The 22,448-nt window shown below is 44.3% G+C and overlaps 1 protein-coding gene across 4 annotated transcripts in view; it reads left to right on the top strand.

The window, feature by feature from the left end:
• The first annotated feature begins 2,759 nt into the window (after nt 1-2,759).
• Nucleotides 2,760-22,448, top strand: part of LOC142922428 (uncharacterized) — a 38,365-nt gene continuing 18,676 nt past the window's right edge. For all 4 annotated transcript variants that reach the window (XM_076063227.1, XM_076063229.1, XM_076063228.1 and 1 more), the window contains exons 1-16: nt 2,760-2,944; nt 5,821-5,888; nt 7,122-7,195; nt 7,547-7,605; nt 7,738-7,807; nt 7,961-8,034; nt 8,836-8,944; nt 9,085-9,179; nt 10,088-10,263; nt 14,508-14,575; nt 14,754-14,806; nt 16,599-16,703; nt 16,895-16,998; nt 18,220-18,337; nt 18,434-18,504; nt 20,012-20,084. In XM_076063227.1, coding sequence (XP_075919342.1) covers nt 2,825-2,944; nt 5,821-5,888; nt 7,122-7,195; nt 7,547-7,605; nt 7,738-7,807; nt 7,961-8,034; nt 8,836-8,944; nt 9,085-9,179; nt 10,088-10,263; nt 14,508-14,575; nt 14,754-14,806; nt 16,599-16,703; nt 16,895-16,998; nt 18,220-18,337; nt 18,434-18,504; nt 20,012-20,084 — 1,437 coding nt within the window. In that variant the 5' untranslated portion in view covers nt 2,760-2,824. The remainder of the gene's footprint in view (nt 2,945-5,820; nt 5,889-7,121; nt 7,196-7,546; nt 7,606-7,737; nt 7,808-7,960; nt 8,035-8,835; nt 8,945-9,084; nt 9,180-10,087; nt 10,264-14,507; nt 14,576-14,753; nt 14,807-16,598; nt 16,704-16,894; nt 16,999-18,219; nt 18,338-18,433; nt 18,505-20,011; nt 20,085-22,448) is intronic.

Genomic DNA, 22,448 nt, shown 5'->3' with positions numbered 1-22,448 from the left:
CCTAGTGAGGGTTTCTCTACCAAGACGTCTTGAACAGCGTGGAAGAGTTCAGCCCCTAGTGAGGGTTTCTCTTCCAAGACGTCTTGAACAGCGTGGAAGAGTTCAGCCCCTAGTGAGGGTTTCTCTTCCAAGATGTCTTGAACAGCGTGGAAGAGTTCAGCCCCTAGTGAAGGTTTCTCTACCAAGACGTCTTGAACAGCGTGGAAGAGTTCAGCCCCTAGTGAGGGTTCCTCTACCAAGACGTCTTGAACGGCGTGGAAGAGTTCAGCCCCTAGTGAGGGTTTCACTTCCAAGGCGTCTTGAACAGCGTGGAAGAGTTCAGCCCCTAGTGAGGGTTTCTCTACCAAGACGTCTTGAACGGCGTGGAAGAGTTCAGCCCCTAGTGAGGGTTCCTCTACCAAGACGTCTTGAACAGCGTGGAAGAGTTCAGCCCCTAGTGAGGGTTTCTCTTCCTTTAAGACGTCTTGAACAGCGTGGAAGAGTTCAGCCCCTAGTGAGGGTTTCTCTTCCAAGACGTCTTGAACAGCGTGGAAGAGTTCAGCCCCTAGTGAGGGTTTCTCTACGAAGACGTCTTGAACAGCGTGGAAGAGTTCAGCCCCTAGTGAGGGTTTCTCTTCCAAGACGTCTTGAACAGCGTGGAAGAGTTCAGCCCCTAGTGAGGGCTTCTCTACCAAGACATCTTGAACAGCGTGGAAGAGTTCAGTCTCTAGTGAGGGTTTCTCTACCAAGACATCTTGAACAGCGTGGAAGAGTTCAGCCCCTAGTGAGGGTTTCTCTTCCAAGACGTCTTGAACAGCGTGGAAGAGTTCAGCCCCTAGTGAGGGTTCCTCTACCAAGACGTCTTGAACAGCGTGGAAGAGTTCAGCCACTAGTGAGGGTTCCTCTACCAAGACGTCTTGAACAGCGTGGAAGAGTTCAGCCCCTAGTGAGGGTTTCTCTACCAAGAGGTCTTGAACAGCGTGGAAGAGTTCAGCCCCTAGTGAGGGTTTCTCTTCCAAGATGTCTTGAACAGCGTGGAAGAGTTCAGCCCCTAGTGAGGGTTTCTCTTCCAAGATGTCTTGAACAGCGTGGAAGAGTTCAGCCCCTAGTGAGGGTTTCTCTACCAAGACGTCTTGAACAGCGTGGAAGAGTTCAGCCCCTAGTGAGGGTTCCTCTACCAAGACGTCTTGAACGGCGTGGAAGAGTTCAGCCCCTAGTGAGGGTTTCACTTCCAAGACGTCTTGAACAGCGTGGAAGAGTTCAGCCCCTAGTGAGGGTTTCTCTACCAAGACGTCTTGAACAGCGTGGAAGAGTTCAGCCCCTAGTGAGGGTTCCTCTACCAAGACGTCTTGAACAGCGTGGAAGAGTTCAGCCCCTAGTGAGGGTTTCTCTACCAAAACGTCTTGAACAGCGTGGAAGAGTTCAGCCCCTAGTGAGGGTTTCTCTTCCAAGACGTCTTGAACAGCGTGGAAGAGTTCAGCCCCTAGTGAGGGTTTCTCTTCCAAGACGTCTCCCCAGCGTGGAAGAGTTCAGCCCCTAGTGAGGGTTTCTCTACCAAGACGTCTTGAACAGCGTGGAAGAGTTCAGCCCCTAGTGAGGGTTTCTCTTCCAAGACGTCTTGAACAGCGTGGAAGAGTTCAGCCCCTAGTGAGGGTTTCTCTACCAAGACGTCTTGAACAGCATGGAAGAGTTCAGCCCCTAGTCAGGGTTTCTCTAACCAAGACGTCTTGAACAGCGTGGAAGAGTTCAGCCCCTAGTGAGGGTTTCTCTTCCTTTAAGACGTCTTGAACAGCGTGGAAGAGTTCAGCCCCTAGTGAGGGTTTCTCTACGAAGACGTCTTGAACTGCGTGGAAGAGTTCAGCCCTTAGTGAGGGTTTCTCTTCCAAGACGTCTTGAACAGCGTGGAAGAGTTCAGCCCCTAGTGAGGGTTTCTCTACCAAGACGTCTTGAACAGCGTGGAAGAGTTCAGCCCCTAGGGAGGGTTTCTCTTCCAAGACGTCTTGAACAGCGTGGAAGAGTTCAGCCCCTAGTGAGGGTTTCTCTACCAAGACGTCTCCCCAGCGTGGAAGAGTTCAGCCCCTAGGGAGGGTTTCTCTTCCAAGACGTCTTGAACAGCGTGGAAGAGTTCAGCCCCTAGTGAGGGTTTCTCTACCAAGACGTCTCCCCAGCGTGGAAGAGTTCAGCCCCTAGTGAGGGTTTCTCTTCCAAGACGTCTTGAACAGCGTGGAAGAGTTCAGCCTCTACTGAGCGCCCTCTAGTGGAGGCCCTTTTGCCAGCAGTGATTACGATCAAACAATTTCAGATCTGCGCCTTAAACATTTTTACGTTCACAGCACTTGGCAAAGACGTTTTAAGGGAAAGTTAATTTAAAAAATAAAAAAACCGTGTATTTGTGCTTGTACATGACTTGATCGAGTTTTCGGTTGAAATGGAGTAATAATAATCAGTTCAACACGTAGGCTTTCACGACCAATTATATTCGTATAATAAATGTTTTTTGGGTTATATCGCGTAAAGTATGAATGTGTAAATGTTGTGGATTTACTCTCCGACACACCGGTGGGCCGAAGTAGTAATTCACTGGCGCGTTTTGTTTACGTGACAAACCTCACTGGCTGGGTCGGGTGGTGGAGGGTAACGACACACACTTACGCGAGCCAACCCAAGAACGTTTATCGCGAATGATCGGTCATCGGGCAGCGGAAAATCTTGATGTGTTCACGACACTACGGCTTGGGAAGCTGCTGACACACGCTCCTCATGCCGTGTGTTGTGTTTGGTTGTTTTTTTTTCTTCGCAGAATAAAGATCACGTGTCAAGGACGTACAATTCTTTGCGCTGTGAAATGAACAAGTTGAACATGTGGAAGGTCAGAGTTCACTCTGAGCTCAGCAAAAAGGAGGAAGCTGTCAGAATGGCCCAGGAGACGGCCGACGCTCTGCAGAAATCAACTCGACAAACACAGGTGGGTAGCAGCAGCAGTAAGTGGTCTCATTTCTCTAAAGCAGTGCTTCTCAGTGTGGTCACTCACCCCCGGTATCACCGGTGGTCCACCACGCTCCTCCGGGTGGTCGTCAGGGCTGTGAGTAACACAGGTGGGCAACAGCAGCAGCAGTAAGTGGTCTTATTTCTCTAAAGCAGTGCTTCTCACAGTGTGGTCACCCTCCCTCCCTCCCCCGTACCACCGGTGGTCCTCCATGCTCCTCCGGGTGGTCGCGGGGTTGTGACGCAGGCTGATCCGGAGAGTAATTACAATGTACGTCATTATTATTATTAAATTAAACTCGTGATATTTAAAAATTAGGTGAGGAAAAACGACCTTAACCCTCGGGTCTAAATGCGCCCCCCCTAAAAAAAAACCTCGTAGCTGCGTTTAAAAAAATAAAGCGTTTGTATTCCCGTAATATGAGTGATTTAGTGTTACTGCTATTTAGAGAAACAAGCGAATGCATTTTGTTGCTAGGGGTGGCTGAGTTGGTTTGCGGGCCGACGACTTGTCGAGTTTCCGCGGAGTATTTGTGCATTGCGCGCGGTCATTCTCTTGGCCTTTAATCTTTGGTTACTTCGGTAAAGTCACGTGGTAGGTATAAAGATGATAAAATGTCCACGACGTTTCGATCGCAACACCTTTGTCCTAGGGCGGTAAAAAAAGTAATCCCTGCAGTGGAACTGCTGAACCAGCGAGAGAGTCCTGTCACAACAACAACAACAGCAGCAGCAGCAAGAGGTTTAATTTTTATTTTCGCCTGAGGACGACCGCCGCCTGTGGTGTCGCGATGGAAACGTCGTGATTTGATTTATTATTTTGTGTTGTATTTTTATACGCGCTACGCGACTTTACTTGAATGAAAGCAAAGACTGTGGATTCCTGCGGTGACGAAAAACTTCAAATCTCTTAGTCTTATTAAATTTTTATTTAAATATTTCGTGACTGCAGGGATTCATATTCTTGGTTCTTTCGGTAAAGTCACCGCCACGTTGAAGGGAATCAATAAAATAATACAAATTTAAAACGATCAAATTATCATGACGTTTCGACTGCAACGCAAGCGATCATCGTCAGGTGTGAAAACCACAGCAAGAAAACAATTTTCACCGCCGCTCTTTAAAAAAAAATTCTTGCTGTGGTTTTCACACCTGATGATGATTGCTTGTGTTGCAGTCGAAACGTCGTGAGACTTTTATTGTTTGATATTTTTTATTATTTTATTGTTTCCCTTCTACGTGGTGGTGACTTTACCGAATGAACCAAAGATTATGGATTCCTGCAGTGACGTAAACTTCAAATCTCTTCTTCGTCTTCTTCTTGATTCTTTCGGTAAAGTCGCCACGTAGAAGGGAAAAAATAAAATAATAAAAATTTAAAACAATAAAATTCTCACGACGTTTCGACTGCAACGCAAGCGATCATCATCAGGTGTGAAAACCACCGCAAGAAAAAAATGTCACCGCCACTTTTTTAAAATTTTCTTTCTGTGGTTTTCACACCTGACGATGATTGCTTGTGTTGCCGTCGAAACGTCGTGAGAATTATATTGTTTTATATTTTTATTACTTTATTGTTTCCCTTCTACGTGGTGACTTTACCGAAAGAACCAAAAATAAATCTCTTAGTCTTGTCGACTAAAGCAGTGAAACGCTTTCATTCAATGTTGGTGTGAGTGGCTCCTCATTTCTCCAAACCCAAACATTTATTGTCAGCTAATCGGTAAACTTCATCAATCTTTTGACGTAGACACGTAGCCAATGATCAGGTTTGGTTTTCCTCAGTGCACTGTGTGTATGTTGAACTTCTTTCACACCGTACGTAGCCAACCGTGCTGTGTGTGTATATTGAACATCTTTCACACCGTACGTAGCCAACCGTGCTATGTGTGTGTGTGTGTTGAACTTCTTTCACACCGTACGTAGCCAACCGTGCTATGTGTGTGTATGTTGAACATCTTTCACACCGTACGTAGCCAACCGTGCTACGTGTGTGTATGTTGAACTTCTTTCACACCGTACGTAGCCAACCGTGCTATGTGTGTGTTTGTTGAACTTCTTTCACACCGTACGTAGCCACCTGTGCTATGTGTGTGTATGTTGAACTTCTTTCACACCGTACGTAGCCAACCGTGCTACGTGTGTGTATGTTGAACTTCTTTCACACCGTACGTAGCCAACCGTGCTATGTGTGTGTGTATGTTGAACATCTTTCACACCGTACGTAGCCAACCGTGCTACGTGTGTGTATGTTGAACATCTTTCACACCGTACGTAGCCAACCGTGCTGTGTGTGTGTTTGTTGAACTTCTTTCACACCGTACGTAGCCAACCGTGCTATGTGTGTGTATGTTGAACATCTTTCACAGTACGTAGCCAACCGTGCTACGTGTGTGTATGTTGAACTTCTTTCACACCGTACGTAGCCAACCGTGCTCAATGGGAGATGCAGTGGCATCTCAAATAACGTTGCTACATTTGCATATTGTTTCAGACTCATTAATTTCGTCTGGTTATAATCACGATTAGGTTGTTTTTGTGGATTCCCCATAGTCATCATTATGATTGGTAATTGTGTCCACTCATCATTCGTCATTGTTAACTAAAATAGAGAAACACTTGGTTTGCCAAGACAATAATTTAAAGGTGCTTCTAATCTGTTTGTAGCTTCAACTGGACAGCAATAAGATTCGTGTCTGTGGTTCCTCAGCGATCGCTTTGTCTGCATGATTGACGATGCTTTATGAAACCCGAACGTCATTATCAGTGCTGTGTGTCAGATAACAATTATCAGACAACTGTGTTGAAGCGGTATGCGTCACCTCAGCGAAGTGTGTGTGTCGTGTTTCCTTTCAGCTTGAAAATGTACACCTCAGCGCGCAACTTCAAGACGTGATTGACATCAAAGGAGATTTAATGGAGAAGTAAGAAGTTATTCATTTCCCTCGAATTTCATCTTTGTCCTCTGTTTAGGTTCCTAAACTTACTGGAGAAACCCGAAGAGCAATGAAGCTCTTTTTTTGTAACAAATGTCCGGTAGATTTCAGAGATGTCCGGTGGACTCAGGGGCGAGGAGCCAGGATTTTGACTTTGGGGGGGTTGCTGACTTCAACATTCTGAGATATCTCAGTGTGTTTGTGTTTTCCAATGGGCACCACAAATGTATAAAACTAATTATTGGATTTGAGCTGCGGAGTTTATTAATAGGTCGGAGCCGCCGACGTGGCCAGTAAGTTCGATAAGTTCGCAAGGCTGCCGCTCAAGCAGCCTGCAGGGCAGCACGCAAGGTGGCAGCCTGCAGGGCAGCACACAAGGTGGCAGCCTGCAGGGCAGCACGAGGTGACATCACAAGGTGACATCACAAGGTGGCAGCACAAGGTGGTAGCCTGCAGGGCAGCACAAGGTGACAGCCTGCAGGGCAGCACACAAGGTGGCAGCCTGCAGGGCAGCACAAGGTGGCAGCCTGCAGGGCAGCACGAGGTGGCAGCACACAAGGTGACATCACAAGGTGGCAGCTGGCAGGGCAGCAGCACAAGGTGGCAGTCTGCAGGGCAGCACAAGGTGACATCACAAGGTGGTAGCCTGCAGGGCAGCACACGGGGTGGTAGCCTGCAGGGCAGCACACAAGGTGGTAGCCTGCAGGGCAGCACACGAGGTGGCAGCCTGCAGGGCAGCACAAGGTGACAGCCTGCAGGGCAGCACACAAGGTGGCATCACAAGGTGGCAGCCTGCGGCATTTTGCAGCAGCCGGATATCCGGTTATCCCGATTGCCGACTTCCCCAAATTTTCAGGGGGGGGGGCTGACCCCCCCCATCCCCCCCTGTTGCTCCGCCCCTGAGTGGACTACTGGGTGGAGGTCAGAGGTCACGCCGGCAGAACAAACGAGCGACTTGTTGATGACACCAACATCCTCTCTGCATTTTCATTTTAAAAACTTTCGCGACTGCAGGAATTCACGTTCTTTGGTTCTTTCTGTAAAGTCACAGAAAACAACAAAATCACGGTGAGTTTTTATTTTGTTGTTTCCCTTCTACGTGACTTCACCGAAAGAACCAAGAATATCTTCATCTGCAATGCGCTTTGCCTTAAAATGGCGGATACGTTCCTACGAAGGTTTTCTGACCCGCCGTCCTTGCAATGTGCCCGTGTCCGTAAGGATCCGTGCCACCAGGCAGATGTGTGACGATCTGAAGGGCCAGTCCTCTTCAGTGCAACAAACATTAACCAGAGGTACATTCTCAACATTCGCCGACCATTGGACGTTGCCGGTGTTACACGTTTAGTGATTAAACTTGCTTGTCGTTGACTCACGTGGGTCACGTGCGTACGGTGATAATGGACGTTGACGGTGTAACACGTTTAGTGATTAAACTTGATTGTCGTTGACTCACGTGGGTCCCATGCGTACGGTGATAATGACATTGACGGTGTAACACGTTTAGTGATTAAACTTGATTGTCGTTGACTCACGTGGGTCACGTGCGTACGGTGATAATGGACGTTGACGGTGTAACACGTTTAGTGATTAAACTTGCTTGTCGTTGACTCACGTGGGTCACGTCCGCACGGTGATAATGGCAGCTGAAACAGAACAAGAAGAAGTGGAAGCTGTTCATTCGTCGCTGAAAGCAGAACTGAAGGTAAAATGTGTGATGCTTTTTAAATTTTGTTTTCATTTAATTGTATTTCTTGAGAAACGTGTAACGGTATGAACGTACGCACGTGCACATTTAACATTAATGCTGGATCCCCGCTGTCATCCTCTCTTAAAGACGTTTGCGGTGACTTTCAGCGAATTGAATTTAAAGTCTCAAAATGACAAGAATATTGAGTTGGGCAAAGGTGAGTCTCGTGCCGGGTGACGCAATGCACGGCTGCTCAGTGATACGCAGAGCACTGTCGATGATGATCAATGACCGTTGTGGTTTTTACTGGATGAATATTGACGCGCTCAGCCACTTTGTCGAACGTGCGACGCGCGTGTGTCGTACGCAGTGGAAGCAGCCGTGGAAGCGACGGGGAGAGCGCGGTGGGACTTTGTAAACAAGTTGACGATTAAAGAAAGCCAGGTTCGCGCGAATTCATGAGCTCATCGCTTTTGCTCACATTTTAAATGCATGACGCGTGTGTCGTACGCAGTGGAAGCAGCTGTGGAAGAAATGGAAAGAGCGCGGTGGGACTTTGTAAACAAGTTGACGATTAAAGAAAGCCATGTTCGGGCGAATCCACGAGCTGATCGCTTTTGCTCACATTTTAAATGCACGTTGGGATAAAAAAAAAATTGGATTAAATGACCATGCATTACCTTTTACAAACCAGTGTGTATATATATAGCTCAAACCCCAAGGGTCTGTTATAATTCAGGCTCATTAATTTTTGTTGATTTCAAATGTAAGAAATGCAGCTCCTAAAGGCATGCCTGTCTCAATCATAAAATATCCTTTGAAGATCAAGATCACCTTCAAATAAAAACTGATATATTAATGTTCCTATCCCATACTATTGCCTTTAACGCCTACTATTGCCATTGTGTACAGTGTTCATACATTGCTTTTACAATTTACAAACGTCTGTATAACAATATAATGCTTAAAATGTGAATTATTTCCACTTTAGAACGTATTCAGTGCCCTAAACGCATTTGTTCAACGAAATATATGGGATCTGCACATTTCGACCTCTTTGTCTTGATTTCTCAAGTTCATTTCAGTCTGGTAAACACAACTTATCTGACTTCAATGATGACTTTCAAACCAGAAAACTCGCCTTGCCCAGCAGTAGGTCATTTCATAGATCCGTGCGTAAAGTCGTATTATTATCTTTGTCGTTCAGTAGTTAGCAAACAGAGAGTTCCGTCTTTTCACTCTTAGGCCAAAGAAATGTCCGAGCTGTTGGAGTTAAAAAATGAAGAGCTCAAAATGGCCTCGCAAAAGCTGCAAGATTCCATTGAAAGCTGCGCTCGACTCGAAGAAACAGAGCGTGAGAGCACACTTCAAGTTGCCCGCTTTTTATTGCCAACGAGCCCGGATGTGTTTGTGCGTGTGCGCGGTGGGCAAATGTCTGCACGTCCCGACCGTGAAAGTCGATCCCGATTTCATTTGTTTTGCGTGAATTAACAGGCAACTTTCAAGCACGGCTTGAGCAAATGCAGAAAGAAAGTGGTACCCTGAAACTCGAAGTAAATCGCCGTCGGGAAATTGAAAGCACGCTGCAGGTGACCTATCCGTTCATTTTTTTTATTTAAAGCTTTCGTGACTGCAGCGATTCATATTCTTAGCTCTTTCGGTAAAGTCACCACGTTGAAGGGAAACAAAATAATAAAATATATTTAAAACAAGAAAAATTCTCACGACGTTTCGACCATAACACAAACGGTCGTCATCAGGTGTGTCGGTTTGCATTAATTTATTTATTTTTAAACGGTGTTTAAACGGTGTTTTAAAAATAAATACATTAATGCAAACCGACACACCTGATGATGACCGTTTGTGTTATGGTCGAAACGTCGTGAGAATTTTTATTGTTTTATATATATTTTATTATTTTTATTGTTTCCCTTCAACGTGACTTTACCGAAAGAGCTAAGAATATGTATCCGTTCATATTTATTACATCGCTAATATTGTCTGCATTCCTTAACTGGATATTTTTAACGGAATGGTTTTCTTTTTGATTTAAAGCTTTGGTCACTGCAGGGATTCATATTCTTGGTTCTTTCGGGTAAAGTCGCCACGTAGAAAGGAAACAATAAAATAATAAAAATATACAACAATAAAATTCTCACGACGTTTCGACGGCAACTCAAGCAATCATCATCAGGTGTGAACACCACAGCAAGAAACATTTTTCACCGCCACTTATTCCAAATGTTCTTGCTGTGGTTTTCACACCTGATGATGATTGCTTGTGTTGCCGTCGAAACGTCGTGAGAATTTAATTGTTTGATATTTTAATCATTTTATAGTTTCCCTTCTACGTGGCGACTTTACCGAAAGAACCAAGAATAAGGAATGGTTTTCTCTTAGCCTTTTTGGAAAAGTCTCAAGCTTTTTTCACTGTATCTGAACAAATGCAGCGGGTCACCCGCCTCATCGATTTCATCATCGTACGGTCTGAATGCAGGCTGGGATGCAAAACGCGGAGAGAAGTTTTGCGGAGAAGGAGCGAGAGTTCACCGCAAGCACCGCGGGGCAGCGGCTGTCGTGCGACAAGCTGCAGCACGAACGTCGGGACCTGAACGTGATTGTGCAAAACCTGGAGAAGGCAAACGAAGAGTTGACAGCAGCAGCCAGCCAGAGGCAAGTGGTGAACTTTTACAACATGGAACGTGGCGCGTGCCGAGACATTAATCATCGATTTAAAGCGTTCGTGACTGCAAGGATTAATTGTATTAAATAATAAATTAATAAAATTAAATAACACGATAAAATTCTCACGACGTTTCGGCCACAACACAAGCGGCCTTCATCAGGTGAAGGGACGAGACTGCCTCAGCGCTCCAGCGCTGTCCTCCAGACATTCTCGTCCCTTCACCTGATGAAGGCCGCTTGTGTCGTGGCCCGAAATGTCGTGAGAATTTTATCGTGTCATTTTATCAATTTATTATTTTATTCTCAATCTACGTGATGGTGACTTTACCGAAAGAACCAAAGAAGATGTTAATTATTGTTGCGTCGCTATTGTCACGTACTACGCTGGTTGACGCAGGAAAGCCCCACGGCGGTGTTCTTCACTCATTTTCAGAGGTGGCGGAGGGCGAGGGCGGGTCGTGGGGGGTGGGGCACGTCCGCCGATAAGACACGGTACAGCGTGAGGGCCGCCACACGTTTTAACACCGCTGGGTTTGACAGCAGCACACGAGGACGACGACGACGACGACGATGGGGAGGTGATTTCAGATCTGGGTATTGTCAGGGGCCGCACAAGAGGCCACCAGGGGCCGCTCGTGGCCCGCCGGCCTTGCAGTGAAGGACACTGCCCCGCAGTGTTCACGTTTAGAAGGGGGTCTGCAATTGTTTTGCAGTAGGGGGCGACAATTGCTTCGTGTTTCCCCCAATTAAGTTATTAGCGAGTTTTCAAGTTTGTGAATTGCAGACGTTGGGAGCTACTAAGGAGAAGGCGCTGCATTGCGTAGAACATCTCTGACTGTTGTGGTATCTGTAAAGCAAAACAAATACAGTACATATTCTTAGTTTTTTCGGTAAAGTCACGTTGAAGAGAAACAACAAAATAACAAAATATATATAAAACAATAAAAAATTCTCACGACGTTTCGACCATAACTCAAACGGTCATCATCAGGTGTGTCGGTTTGCATAAATGTATTTTGAAAACGGCATATTTATTTATATATATAAAAATAACGTTTGCGTCACGCGCAACGATTGGCTGTTTGCCAGGACTAGTCCATCTATTTTTTGAAAAGAGGAGGGGGGAGACGAAATTTGTTTTTATGTATGCTGTCTGAAAGCCACTGTAAGCGTGAACAATCAATCAAGAACTGAAATGATTTATCAAATCTTTCCAATGATTGCTAAGATAGAATCCATCTTCTCGGTTGAAATTGTCTCTGTGTTTGTATATGTGGATAGCCTCATGAACGAATCTCTCATGGAAGCCAGATGGCTTACAAAGAACCTCCGTCTTGGAAAAGTCAATGGCATGTGAGCCTACTGAATTAGAACAATGATCTGCTACGGCCGAGGTGTTGGTCCTACCGTGTTTAAGGTCTGCTTTATGTTCACGAATGCGGTCCGAGATATGGCGTTTGGTTTCTCCAATGTAACTACTACCACAGAGGCAACTTAGTTTGTAGACACCAGGGTATTGTATGTCCGGAATCACATCTTTTACAGACGGAACCAGATCACGGATTTTATGTAATGTGTTGAAACGGACCTGGATCTTGTGTTTATTCAAGATTTTGGAGATCTTTTTTGTGATCCCAGCAATGTAGGGTAAAGTGATGGTTTTGAAAGGCTCCTCAAGAGGGTTCTTCTTCATGGTTTGAGTGATAGCTTTGCGGATTGTATAGTCGGAGTAACCATTAGCCCTAAGAGCTTGGTGTACGTGCTTGAGTTCACTGCTTATGTGTTCCTGGTCGGATATGCATATATGCAGGATATGCATATATGCATATCCGACCAGGAACACATAAGCAGTGAACTCGGCCGTAGCAGTGAACTCGGCCGTAGCAGATCATTGTTCTAATTCAGTAGGCTCACATGCCATTGACTTTTCCAAGACGGAGGTTCTTTGTAAGCCATCTGGCTTCCATGAGAGATTCGTTCATGAGGCTATCCACATATACAAACACAGAGACAATTTCAACCGAGAAGATGGATTCTATCTTAGCAATCATTGGAAAGATTTGATAAATCATTTCAGTTCTTGATTGATTGTTCACGCTTACAGTGGCTTTCAGACAGCATACATAAAAACAAATTTCGTCTCCCCCCTCCTCTTTTCAAAACATAGATGGACTAGTCCTGGCAAACAGCCAATCGTTGCGCGTGACGCAAACGTTATTTTTATATATATAAATAAATAAATATGCCGTTTTCAAAATAAATTTATGCAAACCGACACACCTGATGATGACCGTTTGAGTTATGGTCGAAACGTCGTGAGAATTTTTTTTTATTGTTTTATATATATTTTGTTATTTTGTTGTTTCTCTTCAACGTGACTTTACCGAAAAAACTAAGAATATGAATTACTGCAGTCACGAAAGCTTTAAATCAAAATACAGTACAGTTTAAATTTCCATTTAAAGCTTTCGTGACTGCAGGGATTCATATTCTTGGTTCTTTCGGTAAAGTCACCACCACGTAGAATGGAAATAAAATAATAAAAATAAAACATAAAATAAAATTCTCATGACGTTTCGGCCACAACACAAGTAGCCTTCCTTAGGTGAAGGAACAGAACTGTCGGGAAGACGGCGCTCGAGTGAACACTGCTAAGCTTGGCAGTGTCTTTTAAGCTGGGTGGGAGGAGCAGAGCCCCTTGACGAAGGAGTTTACATATCAACAGAAGGATTTAGCATTGAAGTAGCTAAGTTAACGTGTTGGATTAGCATGATGTTAATGTGAGGAATTAGCATGTAACTGGGAGATTAGCAGGATGTTAATGTGAGGAATTAGCATGTAACTGGGAGATTAGCATGATGTTGATGTGAGGAATTAGCATGTAACTGGGAGATTAGCAGGATGTTAATGTGAGGAATTAGCATGTAACTGGTCACGGTAGTAGCTATGTTAAAGTCCGAGTTTACATATCAACAGAAGGATTTAGCATTGATGTAGCTGTGTTAATGTGTTGGATTAGCAAGATGTTAAAGTCAGAAATTAGCATGTAACTGGGAGATTAGCATGATGTTAGTGTGAGGGATCAGCATGTGACTGGTCACGGAAGTAGCTATGTTAAAATCAGAGTTTACATATCAACAGAAGGATTTAGCATTGAAGTAGCTGTGTTAATGTGTTGGATTAGCAGGGTGTTAAAGTCCGAGTTTACATATCAACAGAACAATTTAGCATTGAAATAGCTGTGTTAATGTGTTGGATTAGCAGGATGTTAAAGGCAGAATGTTAGTGTGAGGGATTAGCATGCCGGTTTATTTTTTCCTTGTTTCAACGTTAGCACCACGGAAAGCGACGAGCTTTGTTCAGACGGACGAGTCCATCATTGTTCGGAACGGAGGAGGGGGGAGAGGGAGAAGCAGCCACGATGCGCTGGGTCTGCAATTATTTTGCAGTAGGGGGCGACAGTTGCTTCGTGTTTCTCCCAATTAAGTTATTAGCGAGTTTTCAAGTTTGTGAATTTCAGACGTTGGGAGCTACTAAGGGGAAGGCGCTGCATTGCGTAGAACATCTCTGACTGTTGTTGTATCTGTAAAGCAAAACAAATACAGTACATATTAGTTTTTTCGGTAAAGTCACGTTGAAGGGAAACAACAAAATAATAAAATATATATAAAACAATTAAAAATTCTCACGACGTTTCGACCATTACTCAAACGGTCGTCTTCAGGTGTGAAAACCACTGCAAGAAAATTTTCTTGATATGTGGTTTTCACACGTGAGAATTTTATCGTTTTATATTTTTATTATTTTATTGTTTCCCTTCTACGTGGTGACTTTACCAAAAGAACCAATAATAGAGTACAGTTTGTTCACCGATGCAGTTTTCTGCATCGTTTAATCTGGCTTCTGCCGCACATCACGAACACAACGTCCGCGTGACGATTATCCGAACCGGTCCCGGGCCTCCACTCAACTCGGCCTCAAATGAGTACCCTGGTGCGGTGTGTGAACATCGCCACTGGGGAGACAAAGGCGGCCGGGCGTGGTGCTGGCCACCCACCCCCTCGTGTACCGTGCCGGCCTTCAATGATGCTCGCGAGCAGCACTTGACCCAACAGTCTGTTAAGGCTACACGGGGACGATTTTCGTCTTGCATTGATTGTGTGCTGCGTTGCGTATGACATTTTTTTAAACAATTAAATGAGGCAGATGTCTTGTTATGTTTTTTTTATCAGGCGCAGCGAAGAAGCTGAGATTCGTAGCAGGCTTGAAAGAAATATTCGTGAAAAAAATACAGAAATAGGTAGGCAACGTTTTGAGAGTGTCAGTGACCATTGCGAGTGTTAATTATTTATCGCACGTGCGACATTTGACCTCTATCAGGAGTGTACATTGTTAACGTCTGTTTAATATATTTTCATCGTTGTCCAACGTTTATTGGTAATCCTTAATTAATATTATCACTCGATTATTATTTTTAGATAATTTGAAGATTGCAAGCGACAATAACGACGTGAAACATCGCGAAACGCTGGTGAGCACATTTCAATGTCGTCTATCGCAATATCAGCCAGAAGAGCGGCGACGTTCAACGTCGCGATTGTAGTTCACAAGTTCATTAGCCAAGTAAAGCCCAATGAGCCAAAAAAGCTCCTTTGTCAATGGTGGCTCAGCAAATCATTCTATTTGAACAATTACACAGGTTTACATTTTTAAAATAAATCAATTAGATTGTACTATTTACATTCACATTTGAAACTTTTGTGATCTTAACAGTCGGTTTAGGTGAGGACAGAGATGACAGAGTGAAGGTGCTAAGAGACGATGCTAGATGGTTCCAAAGCTTTGTAGCAGCTACATTAAATGATTTAGATTTATCTTCCCACCCGCCCCACTTCTCTGAAATGGTTCAATTGCGTTGGGATTGTTTTCCGCCAGCGAAGTCACCTGCTTGAGCAAGCTATGCAGCGTTGCCGTATTGGGGCTCGCACTTTGTTACCCAAAAAAAAAACACAATCGCTTTTCGATTTATAATAATAATAGGGTTTTTCCCCTTTTTTCTGGCAATAAAACTGAAATCTTTTTACGAGGATTCACGTCACTGCATTAACCACAACACCTGCAGTCAAAATGCAAACAAAAAACCTACTATGATAATATATATGTGGCATTGTCCGTGAAACTGATTGGTCCACACCAAGGGACGGCTTTCTTTTGAGCCTCGACCCAATTGGTGCTCGACAAGATGACGCCAAAAGGCGTACATTGTTTTTGAGCTGTGTGACGCCTTTTGGCGTGGACCAATCAGTTTCAAGGACAATGCCACATATATATTATCATAGTAGGTTTTTTTGTTTGCGTTTTGACTGCAGGTATTGTGGTCGATGCAGCGACATGAATCCTTGTAAAAAAAGGTTTCAGTTTCGTTGCCAGAAAAAAGGGGGAAAACCCCTATTATATTATTATATTTTGGCACTGGCAAAGGAGGTCTAACGATGCTTTTCGATTTTATCAAACACGGAACGCCGGCCACTGCGTCGGTCTCCGTCGCTGTGCTCACAACGGCCTTTGGGTCGCGTCCCAATATTTTTTGTTTTGCTTGGCAAGGCGTTTCACGTTGGGCTCCCGAGAGGCTCGGGGAGCACGTGGGGGGGGGGAAGGGGGGAGAGAAAGGGAACGTTCAGACGGCATCCGAGAGCATTTACATTATGAGACCTCCTTTGCCAGTAACAAGATATAGTAATAGGTTCTACCCTTTCAAACTGGCACGAAAAACTGACACCTTTATTCAAGGCATCATGTCTGCAATAACCACAACACAAGCAGTCAAAATGCAAACAAAAGAGACAACTCTGATAATAATATTGGCACTGTCCTTGAATTTGAGTTTTTTGTGCCAGTTAAAAGGGTAAAAACCTATTACTATATCTTGTTACTGGCAAAGGAGGTCTCATAATGTAAATGCTCACCCCGAGCCTTCAATACTCTGATAGTGCGTTGTTTTTGAGTTGTACGCCTTTTGGCGTCTTCTGGTCCAACACCAGTGGAGACTAGGCTCTAAGAAAAGCCGTCTCGGGTGTGGACCAATCAAATTCAAGGACAGTGCCAATATCATTATCAGAGTTGTCTTTTTGTTTGCATTTTGACTGCTTGTGTTGCGGTTATTGCAGACATGATGCCTTGAATAAAGGTGTAAGTTTTTGGTGCCAGTTAAAAGGGTAAAACCTATTGCTACGGCATCCGAGAGCTTACGCCCACCGTGGTGCAATAAACACATCTTGGGGTATCGTAGGAGGTGTTGGTCTCGTGTCGTGTCTTGCGTGAAGGAATCCTTAGACGCGTTCAAACGAGAGAGAGCTTCACTCCAAGAAGCCGTCTGTCAAATGGAACAGCGGATAGCCACCATGGAAACGCTGAAAAACGAAAGCAAGGTATTTCGAACGTTTCTTAAATCTACGGGTAAAATAATAACCCGCGCAACACTTCCCTGTGAGCGTTATCGTTTGCAAACGCGTGTAGAATTGCGTCAATTGTCGTCGCTGCGGATGCTCTTTTTTGCGCGCACAAATGTGGCAATTCGCGTCGCCCGGCGCCGCATCTTGGGGCGTCGTTTAACTTCCAGAGCGAACTCAACGGAGCGAAAGCAAAAGAGCGCGTCTTGGAGAATGACCTCAGAGATGCCTTGAACGCGGCGAACGTCCTGGAATCAGAGCTGTCTCAGGAGAGGTAAATGTTGGAGCGTTATTTTTCAGCTCGCTCATTCGGGTGCATTTAGGCGTTCCCCTCCTCCTCCCCCTTCGCCCTCTCTCCCTTTTATCGTTTCGACCCCCGGCCGTCCTTCCCCCGAGAGCGGTGTCTCTTCACCTTGACCGCAGCCTGCCACCCCCTGTGGCTCTCAGCCGTTAACAACGTCGTACGACGTCGATACGGTAGAAACCGTGGGATCGCGAGCACGATTCGTTCCGGAAACGTGTTTTGTAATCCAAAGCACTCGCGTATAATCAGAGCACTCGGTACATCAGTTGTGATCACGTGACGCCCGGCAGTACAAAGCGTGTCTACACGTGCGCTGCGCGTATTGCGAGAACCTCGCTCGTTTATCAAGTTAATATTTATTTACAAATGTAGCCCGTCTCGCCAAACACTCGCAGGCCAAGTTACTCGCAATCCAAGGTTTTACTGTACACAGCAACTCCTCTGCACCCGCTGTGGGACGTAAGGCCACAATAAATACACAGGGGTTGATGAAACAAAGTAGTTGTACTAACGTATCCGCGCTAAATTTGCGTTTTGTTTTTTCACCTTCTAAAGAAAACAAATCTGGCCGTGTCTCGCACCCCCCCAGAAAGGGAATCTCGCACCCTCAGGTTGTGAAGAGCCACTGCCCTACAGGGTTATCCGAGTTCAGGAAGTAGACACCAGGGAAGTAGAGTTTATTGAAACGCATGGCATCGACGGGTTAAAGATATAAAACGCCGGTGAATAATCGGCGTGCTTGACAGGTGTCAAGTCCCAGGCAATGTCGTCTGTGTGTGTGTGTGTAGCTTAAGCGTTGGTTCCATAAATAGCTTTCGGACAAAAAATCGTGAAGCTTTGAGACAGTTTGGCAGTGTGTTTAAAAATCATGGTTTTATTTTTTCTCGGATGAATGCTTGTCAATTGACTCAAACGATAGATAAAATAAAACCTGAAAATAGTAGATATCGCAAACAAGTTCTTACTGATTATAGTATAATGTTACCCAATATCAATGTGTGTGTTTGTTAGCTTTATTGACACTGGGCCAAGGTTTATGGTGCATCAAACATTCCACAGCATCGTACAATCCAGAGAATAAATTGTTCCTCTCTTGGATTTACACAACTGTTGCTTATGGTTTTTTATATCCTGGAGCTAAGTAACCGCGTGTGAAATAAAAGTACCCGAACGATCTTGAATTTTTAACAGAATATGCAGCCTTGACATCAGAAACAGGTTGGGGCTGGTTATTTTGGAAAACGAGGAACTGACCGAGCTGTTCTCTCGCGTGGCGAAACAAAACGAGGAACTTACCGACATCATTGAGGTATTCTGGCTCGGACGTATGCACGATGCACATCTTTGTGGGACATTGCAGACCGCAAAACTGTTTTTACAAAATGATCCACGCTCTCGTTTTCAGACGACAAAGCGCAACGAAGCTGCGTTACAGGTCAAAGTTCAAAAGTTGGAATCGATTAATAAAAACCTAACGTAAGTTCTGATTCATAAACTTCGTTGAAAATTTCCAGCTGTGGTTTTCACACCTGACGACGATTGCTTCTTGCGTTGCAGTCGAAACGTCGTGAGAATTATATTGTTTTATATTTTTATTATTTTATTGTTTCCCTTCTACGTGGTGACTTTACCGCAAAGAACCATGCCCATACATGTGTCTCTCTCTCTGTCTCTGTGTTAACTCTTTCCGCTTATGCGTCTGTATATGTATGTGTCTCCGGTTCTGTGTCTTATCTCTCTCTTAAACGTAATCAACCAGGTAGGGTGTTGACTGTTATGTCAGCCGACATTCTGCGCTGTATTGCATTATATTTCTAAGTTTACTAGGAATTGTTTCTCTTTCATTTGTACCTGATGATGATTGCTTGCTTTGCAATCGAAACGTCGTATGATATTATGTAATTTATTATTTTCTATTTCTACGTGGTGACTTTACCGAAAGAACCAAATAATAATACTAAAGTAAGTTGTTCCTGCCTATTTTTTTGGGGGGGCTTTTCAATTCACAATATTTTCCTTTTTGTGAATGACATACTTTTGTTACAAACACAACTCCCATCTCTGTGAAAGACGACTCTGGCCCTTTATCCACATGGTAAGGTCTTTATTTCACGGCATGGGTCCACACCTTCATCCCCGCTCTCTCTCTCCCGCAACGACCCCAACTCCGCCTCCCGCCCCCTCTTTTAACCTCTTCCTGGCTCCGCCCCTCGTTGCACTCCACCAATCGTCACCTCTCTCTCACCCTCACCTGCAACTTCCATCACTACCTATGAGATCTTCACTCAAAACTGCTCTGGAGGAGTTGTACACCTCTAGCTGCCACTGCTATTCAGTGGCCTAAAATATGGCTCTAGGGTTTGGTGTTGCATGTTATTTATGTAGTTTATTGTAAAAAATTCGGTCACAGTCCCTATGATCACTGTTACATTGCATTTATGGCTTTTATTTTGGTGATTTTGAAAAGTTTATTTGGTTTGGCCATGTTTTTGTTTATTGTAGTACGGAGTTAGACTGATGGCCTTAATCTAAGTTGTATTGTGGTTGTTGTTGTTTGACTTGCATCCCACTGGGATTTTTGCACACAGAGTTGGTGTACGGTGCTATTTCAGGAATATTTTGATGTTTTTTTTCCTGGATTTTCTGTTTGCACAGTCACATAATCACTTTAAGATGTTTTCTTGTTCATGTTTTTTGTTTGTTGTGGTTGCACCTGATTCAAGAGCCGAATGGCTCACAGGGCTATACCAAATAAATGCAAATGGAACTATGGAACCTGGCCTAACCGTCCCACCTGACGCCCACCCAACCCTCTCGCTCTTTTACCTTTTGAATGTTCCGGGCCAATCCTCTTGGCTCCCCGTTCCCTAACCAATCGTCGCGTGGATGTGTTTGCTCCCGCCTTCTTGATTACTCTGTCCCGGGGAATCGTGTGGGACGATCACTACGCCTGCAATGATGTTTTTTTTTTCTTTTAATCCAGGGAAGAGTTGGAATCTGCCAAAACGCAACATCATGCACAGCTTGAAGCCCACGTACAGAAATATACAAACTTGGTAAATACGAAACATAAAACAGTACTCTACGAAGTGCTTTAAATCATTGATTATCATAATGTATTGCTTAGCACACTAGGTTTCCAATCCAGAAGTAGACGGATCAATCCTCTGGTGTGACAGTTGAAACAATGAGGACTATTCTGAAATTCGTCTTAAAAGTGTACCCAAGTTTTGCGTCTCAGTAAACTTGAGTATAGTTTTAAGATACGCACCCTGTATATTTTTGTTACGCAGACTGCCACGTAGTCTATTCTGATCAATTTATGATTCCTCTAGTTCTTTAATGGGGGGCATTACCTCGTTCTCAGTGAGTCGAGGATTTGTAGTGTATAGTGTCGTGTATAGTGTGTAGTGTAGTGTATAGGATGAACATTGAGATTTATAAAGGCACGGGGTGACCGATAAGGTCTGAATTGGTCTGTGATAAGGTAGACACTGATAAGGGGTTGACTGCTATGTAGTGTATAGTGTCGTGTATAGTGTGTAGTGTAGTGTATAGTGTTGTGTATAGTGTGTAGTGTAGTGTATAGGATGAACATTGAGATTTATAAAGGCACGGGGTGACCGACAAGGTCTGAATTGGTCTGTGATAAGGTAGACACTGATAAGGGCTTGACTGGTATGTAGTGTATAGTGTCGTGTATAGTGTGTAGTGTAGTGTATAGGATGAACATTGAGATTTATAAAGACACGGGGTGACCGATAAGGTCTGAATTGGTCTGTGATAAGGTAGACACTGATAAGGGGTTGACTGGTATGTAGTGTATAGTGTCGTGTATAGTGTGTAGTGTATGGGATGAACATTGAGATTTATAAAGGCACGGGGTGACCGATAAGGTCTGAATTGGTCTGTGATAAGGTAGACACTGATAAGGGGTTGACTGGTGTGTAGTGTATAGTGTGTAGTGTAGTGTATAGTGTGTAGTGTAGTGTATAGTGTTGTGTATAGTGTGTAGTGTAGTGTACAGGATGAACATTGAGATTTATAAAGGCACGGGGTGACCGACAAGGTCTGAATTGGTGTGTGATAAGGTAGACACTGATAAGGGCTTGACTGGTATGTAGTGTATAGTGTGTAGTGTAGTGCATAGGATAAACATTGAGATTTATAAAGGCACGTGGTGACCAATAAGGTCTGAATTGGTCCGTGATAAGGTAGACACTGATAAGGGGTTGACTGGTGTGTAGTGTATAGTGTAGTGTATAGTGTGTAGTGTAGTGTATAGGATGAACATTGAGATTTATAAAGGCACGGGGTGACCGATAAGGTCTGAATTGGTCCGTGATAAGGTAGACACTGATAAGGGGTTGACTGGTGTGTAGTGTAAGGTGTCGTGTATAGTGTGTAGTGTATAGGATGAACATTGAGATTTATAAAGACACGGGGTGACCGATAAGGTCTGAATTGGTCTGTGATAAGGTAGACACTGATAAGGGGTTGACTGGTGTGTAGTGTATAGTGTGTAGTGTAGTGTATAGTGTGTAGTGTAGTGTATAGTGTTGTGTATAGTGTGTAGTGTAGTGTACAGGATGAACATTGAGATTTATAAAGGCACGGGGTGACCGACAAGGTCTGAATTGGTGTGTGATAAGGTAGACACTGATAAGGGCTTGACTGGTATGTAGTGTATAGTGTGTAGTGTAGTGTATAGGACAAACATTGAGATTTATAAAGGCACGTGGTGACCAATAAGGTCTGAATTGGTCTGTGATAAGGTAGACACTGATAAGGGGTTGACTGGTATGTAGTGTATAGTGTTGTGTATAGTGTGTAGTGTAGTGTATAGGATGAACATTGAGATTTATAAAGGCACGGGGTGACCGATAAGGTCTGAATTGGTCTGTGATAAGGTAGACACTGATAAGGGGTTGACTGGTGTGTAGTGTAAGGTGTTGTGTATAGTGTGTAGTGTAGTGTATAGGATGAACATTGAGATTTATAAAGGCACGGGGTGACCGATAAGGTCTGAATTGGTCCGTGATAAGGTAGACACTGATAAGGGCTTGACTGGTGTGTAGTGTATTGTGTCGTGTGTAGTGTATAGGATGAACATTGAGATGTATAAAGGCACAGGGTGACCGATAAGGTCTGAATTGGTCTGTGATAAGGTATACACTGATAAGGGCTTGACCGGTGCACATTTCCAGCACTAATTGTGTCACCTGACACATTCAACGTTTAAAGACGCCGCGCTTGAATAGTACCGGTCGGTCACCTCGGACAGTTACGCTCGTTGGTCGGTGGCAAAGCGGCCGCACGGTGTGCGATGAACGCAGTCCGTGGGAGTGTTTTGCCGCGCGGTCTGTTTTAAGAAGAAGTTTGCGAGCCTCGTTTCAATCAGGAGGTGAGGGTCATCAACC

Source organism: Petromyzon marinus, unplaced genomic scaffold (assembly GCF_048934315.1).
Source record: "Petromyzon marinus isolate PM22_M1 ecotype Great Lakes invasive population unplaced genomic scaffold, UKy_Petmar_22M1.pri1.0 PM_G_Scaffold_94, whole genome shotgun sequence".
NCBI classification, from domain to species: domain Eukaryota; kingdom Metazoa; phylum Chordata; class Hyperoartia; order Petromyzontiformes; family Petromyzontidae; genus Petromyzon; species Petromyzon marinus.
Note: the sequence above shows the minus strand (reverse complement) of the source record. Positions and strands in the feature narration are given on the sequence as shown.